General features: G+C 36.9%; 1 protein-coding gene across 1 annotated transcript in view; it reads left to right on the top strand.

Annotated features, from left to right (window-relative positions):
* CCT8 (chaperonin containing TCP1, subunit 8 (theta)) overlaps positions 1-5,242 on the top strand; it is a 21,145-nt gene that overhangs the window by 9,623 nt on the left and 6,280 nt on the right. The window contains exons 6-12 of the mRNA XM_011999810.1: positions 826-1,004; positions 1,802-1,868; positions 1,943-2,030; positions 2,115-2,230; positions 2,794-2,865; positions 2,944-3,108; positions 3,696-3,815. Of these exons, the coding sequence (XP_011855200.1) occupies positions 826-1,004; positions 1,802-1,868; positions 1,943-2,030; positions 2,115-2,230; positions 2,794-2,865; positions 2,944-3,108; positions 3,696-3,815 (807 nt within the window). The remainder of the gene's footprint in view (positions 1-825; positions 1,005-1,801; positions 1,869-1,942; positions 2,031-2,114; positions 2,231-2,793; positions 2,866-2,943; positions 3,109-3,695; positions 3,816-5,242) is intronic.

Genomic DNA, 5,242 nt, shown 5'->3' on the forward strand with positions numbered 1-5,242 from the left:
TTTTTTTTGAGACAGAGTCTTGCTTTGTCACCCAGGCTGGAGTGAATTGGTATGATCTTGGCTCACTGCAACCTCTGCCTCCTGGGTTCAAGTGATCTCTGGCTAATTTCTGTACTTTCAGTAGAGACAGTTTCACCATGTTGGCCAGACTGGTCTCCAACTCCTGACCGCAAATGAGCCACCTACCTCGGCCTCGCCAAGTCCACATTTTAGAAAAAGTTTGAGAACCGCAATGTTGTTTTGCTAATACTAGTTAACCTTTGTCAAAAGACAAACACCAGGACACCTACCTGACATATTTAAAATAAAAGTGCTTCTCAGCTGGGCACGGTGGCTCACGCCTATAATCCCAGCACAGGCCAAGGCAGGCAAATCACGAGGTCAGGAGATTGAGACCATCCTGGCCAACATGGTGAAACCCTGTCTCTACTAAAAATACAAAAATTAGCTAGGCATGGTGGTGCTTGCCTGTAAGCCCAGCTACTCGTGAGGCTGAGGCAGGAGAATCGCTTGAACCAAGGAGTCAGAGGTTGCGGTGAGCCGAGATCCTGTCACTGCACACCAGTATGGCGACAGAGTAAGACTGTGTCTCAAAAAGTAGTAACTAGAAGTACTTTTCCACCTAAGTACTTATCAAAAGCAGATGCATCTGGAAGTTTCTAGAAGCATTTAGTATTCTGCTGCTTCATAATATATGCACATTTATCTTCATTTTTTTTTTTTAACCAAACCTTAAAATTATTTATTCAGTAAACTTTTTTCTTACAACTTTGAACACCAGTGTAGTGAAATGATTTTAAAGGGAATGTTTACTTGTTTTGCCAGGGAACAGTGTTGATAAAGACTGCTGAAGAATTGATGAATTTTAGTAAGGGAGAAGAAAATCTCATGGATGCACAAGTCAAAGCTATTGCTGATACTGGTGCAAATGTCGTAGTAACAGGTGGCAAAGTGGCAGACATGGCTCTTCATTATGCAAACAAATATAATATCATGTTAGTGAGGTAAGAGAAAGCCGAATTCTTTTTACCTATGTCATAAATGTTTTTTTCGGTGGTGAAAACACTAACAAAATAGACCACGATGACTGTTAATAAAGGAAAAGTATAGGTATTAGGTCAAATAGCAGAAGGACTTAGTTTGGGGAGGGGTCAGGAAACACCTCTGAGAAAACATAAATCGAAGCTGAGAGCTTGAAGAACCAATTACCAGATATCTGAAGAGGGAAAAGCATTCCAGGCAAAAGGAACAACTTGTCCAAGAGACTAGACACAAGCTTGGTGCATTGCCCATCACAGTGTGGAGTCAGGAAGATCCCTTTTACTCCATGAACACATTTATGGTGCACACTAGACAACTTACCCATTTCTACCTACCACCATCCCTAGTACCTAATAAAATGTGCAAAATAAATCACTCCTGTTCACAGAACATTGATTGCACAAAGTAAAGCAAAAATTTTCTATATGCTGTTGAGTTTTGTAAGGGTTTCCCTGGTGTTTTAGAACTATAAACCACTGGCATCCTAAAGTGATTTCCATTCGAGCAATTCTAGAACAATGCCATACAACATAGACTTAAGATGTGGTACTATTGGCCAGCTGGATTCACTCAGAGTCAGCAGCTTCCTGGCCTCAGTGTTCATTGCAATCCAGACGTGTTCTGAGTTAAAATCCACTGTCAAAAGAATGTGACGTGGGGGCTGGTATACAGGTTCCTCTTTAATTTGAAGTTTATATGCTATCTGAAATTAAAATCAAATGGATTAAAACTTTTATTAAGGTCTTTGTGTTTTTTAAAGGCTAAACTCAAAATGGGATCTCCGAAGACTGTGTAAAACAGTTGGTGCTACAGCTCTTCCTAGATTGGTATGTATTTTGGAAAACACTAAAAGATAGTTGAACATGATGGAATTTTTATTACAACAGTCACTTTCTTACAGACACCTCCTGTCCTTGAAGAAATGGGACATTGTGACAGTGTTTGCCTCTCAGAAGTTGGAGATACTCAGGTGGTGGTTTTTAAGCATGGTATGTAGGAATGGTAAAACATGTTTAAGTGCAGGGCTTTAGCTTCTTGTATGTAATCACCAAATATATTTAATTTTTTGATAGAAAAGGAAGATGGCGCCATTTCTACCATAGTACTTCGAGGCTCTACAGACAATCTGATGGATGACATAGAAAGGGCAGTAGACGATGGTGTTAATACTTTCAAAGTTCTTACAAGGGTCAGTATTAGCAATAATCTTAGTAGTTTGTAAGGTCTGAGTACTTTGTATGTTCTTAAAAGTACAGTTGGCAGACTCATGCACATCACGAGTACTTCAGAATGAGTGGTTTATATGCAATGAAGCACCTGTTTTTGTTTTTACCTAAGTGTCCACTGCTATTGAATATGATAGTTTCCAGAAAGGATTGCACAGAGGAGTTAACAGCAACGCAGAGCTTTTAAAAACATTGTTTATGGTAGTTTTCCATTGTAATGTACTTTGAGTTGCTAAAGCAGTTCTTAGTGCTATATCTGTGGATATGCAAAAATGATACGGTGCTATTCCCATTCTTCACTTTGGTCCTTTTCATACACCAGACACTGTGCACTAAGAAAATCTGCCCCACCCACTCACTGTTACCAAATTTGTAATATGTGTTTGAGTAACAATGACTGATAAAAACTCCTGTTTGGTGGGGTTACTGGAATGTGAAAAGATGAGAAAACTGCGAACTGCTTTTTAGTGAATTTTTGTGTTTTTTTTTGTTTGTTTGTTTTTTTTGGCGGGGGGACTACTTACAGGATAAACGTCTTGTACCTGGAGGTGGAGCAACAGAAATTGAATTAGCCAAACAGATCACATCATACGGAGAGGTATAGCTTTTTCTGTATAAATTGACTTTCTTTCCATTGCTTGAATAAAAGGCAATAATTAACACATTTTTGTTGTAGACATGTCCTGGACTTGAACAGTACGCTATTAAGAAGTTTGCTGAGGCATTTGAAGCTATTCCCCGCGCACTGGCAGAAAACTCTGGAGTTAAGGCCAATGAAGTAATCTCTAAACTTTATGCAGTACATCAAGAAGGAAATAAAAATGTTGGATTAGATATTGAGGTATTTGAAAAAACACTGAACTTAAATTGCTTTATTTGGGGAATGCACAACCTAAAAATAGTGTGAGTTTAAAAGAAGTATCAATGAGAAACAGTGTTCTGATTTGGGAGCAGATTATTTTCTTAGTTTTTACATAGTCTGTCTGATGGAGGAATGTTTCATTTTCCTTGTTTTATTGATAGCCTTCTGTTCTGTAGTGTGTAATCAGCCCAGTTCTGTAGCCACTGATTCAACCAACCACAGATTGAAATATTTGGAAAAACTAAAGACATTCAAAAATACAGTATAACAACTATTTACACTGTTATATAATTTAATCTGGAGACGATTTAAAGTATATACGAGGATGCGCATAGATATCCAAACACCATGCCATTTTATATAATGGATTTGAGCATCCACGGATTTTGGCATCCTTGGGGGTCCTGGAACCAATCCTCACATACTAAAGGATGACTCTGTAAGGTAGTACTGTGCTTGGTTACTTTCCATTACTATTTATGGAGCTGTGTGGGGCTTTTTGTTAGGTATAAACATTTTCACATAAGAGGATTTTAAATGAAAGGATGAAAATTGTGTTTTGACAGGCTGAAGTCCCTGCTGTAAAGGACATGTTGGAAGCTGGTATTCTAGATACTTACCTGGGAAAATATTGGGCTATCAAACTCGCTACTAATGCTGCAGTCACTGTACTTAGAGTGGATCAGGTGAGCAAAGTGAAATTTTGATCTTTAAAAATACTCATTTGCATATGGTTTAATAGTATATTTTCCTAGAACTAGAACATAGCATAGTTCTAATTTAAAGGATTCTTAGTCCTCATTCCTCACATATTAGAGACACTATGTGCCCCCCTTCGATTTTTTTTCTTCTATTATAAATTGTATTGAATATATTACAACTAATTTAAAATGGACATCTTTCCACTGAAAGAATCCTTTGCCATTTTAAGTTGGAATCAGTGGAACAAATGTAATTTAAATATAACTTTCAAACTTTTTAGCCTTAGAACCCCTTTGTACAAATAATTTAGAGAGTAAATTCAATGTATAATACTAACATGGAATTTGGAAGGACCATAAAGCCCTCGAGCAGACATTGCAGACCACCAGCTTGAAGGAAAATGGAGTCTCTAGCTGTCTGCAGATGAGAGGACTGGGCATTGAAAATTTTTTCTGCTATGACAAATTATAGCTTGAGGTACTAAAAGATGTTAAAGGTGTTTAAAAGTCATATTTCTACTTTTTTTTGAACTGTGGTAGACTGTTCTATATATAGAAATAAACCTGAAATCATAATTATTTTTCCAAAAGGCATTTTCTGGCAAACTTAATACATTTCCCCACAAAATTCCAGAAGTAATTAATAAGCAATGACTATTTATAAGTACTTAATAGAAAATTTTAATTTGCTAGAGGGACAGTATAAATCCATTAGGTAAAAGTCATGTCATATTATAGTTGGAGTAAGTCCTAAGTAGAAATCAGTGGAAAGACAATTCAACTTTTAAGTACAGTAAGGACCAGTTGGTTTTAATTATAACAGATTTGTTAGAAGAACTATGATAGCAAGAGATGACCAAAAAGAACTGGATATTTAGTTTCAAGTCACTGGAAATAAGCAGAAACTAGATGTTTGGGTACCAGATTAACAGGGTTTTTTCTATCAGCTTATTAGGTGGTTTTCAATGGAAGAATATGTTTGAGTTTTTAAGTAAATAGAGACCTAAGGAAATATTTTCTAGAAATTAGAATGTGGCTAAGAATAAAAGGGGAAACCAAAAATAGCAGGGACGGAAGAAGCTAAGTAGACTGCAGCATAAGGTACGCAAAAATTCCAACTGTGTTAGTTAGGAACTGAATGTCAGTTATCCAAACAAGACAGTAACAACCACCCTTGGTCACAAAGGCACTTTGAATTTTGGCTTTAAACTAGGAACTCTGCTTTATCTTATAGTAGGGGAAGTTGTTGGTTGATCTGTTCCCCCAGTCTTTGCACTCTGTGTAAAGTATGTATCTAAAGAACCCATCCAACTATACTAACCAGTTTGTGTATATAGTGTATAGTATAATGAACCTCAATTTGTATAGTATATATTCTAGAAAAGGAATTGCACATCAAGCTTTAAGCATTG

This window comes from Mandrillus leucophaeus, unplaced genomic scaffold, assembly GCF_000951045.1.
Source record: "Mandrillus leucophaeus isolate KB7577 unplaced genomic scaffold, Mleu.le_1.0 Scaffold600, whole genome shotgun sequence".
In the NCBI taxonomy this organism is placed as follows: domain Eukaryota; kingdom Metazoa; phylum Chordata; class Mammalia; order Primates; family Cercopithecidae; genus Mandrillus; species Mandrillus leucophaeus.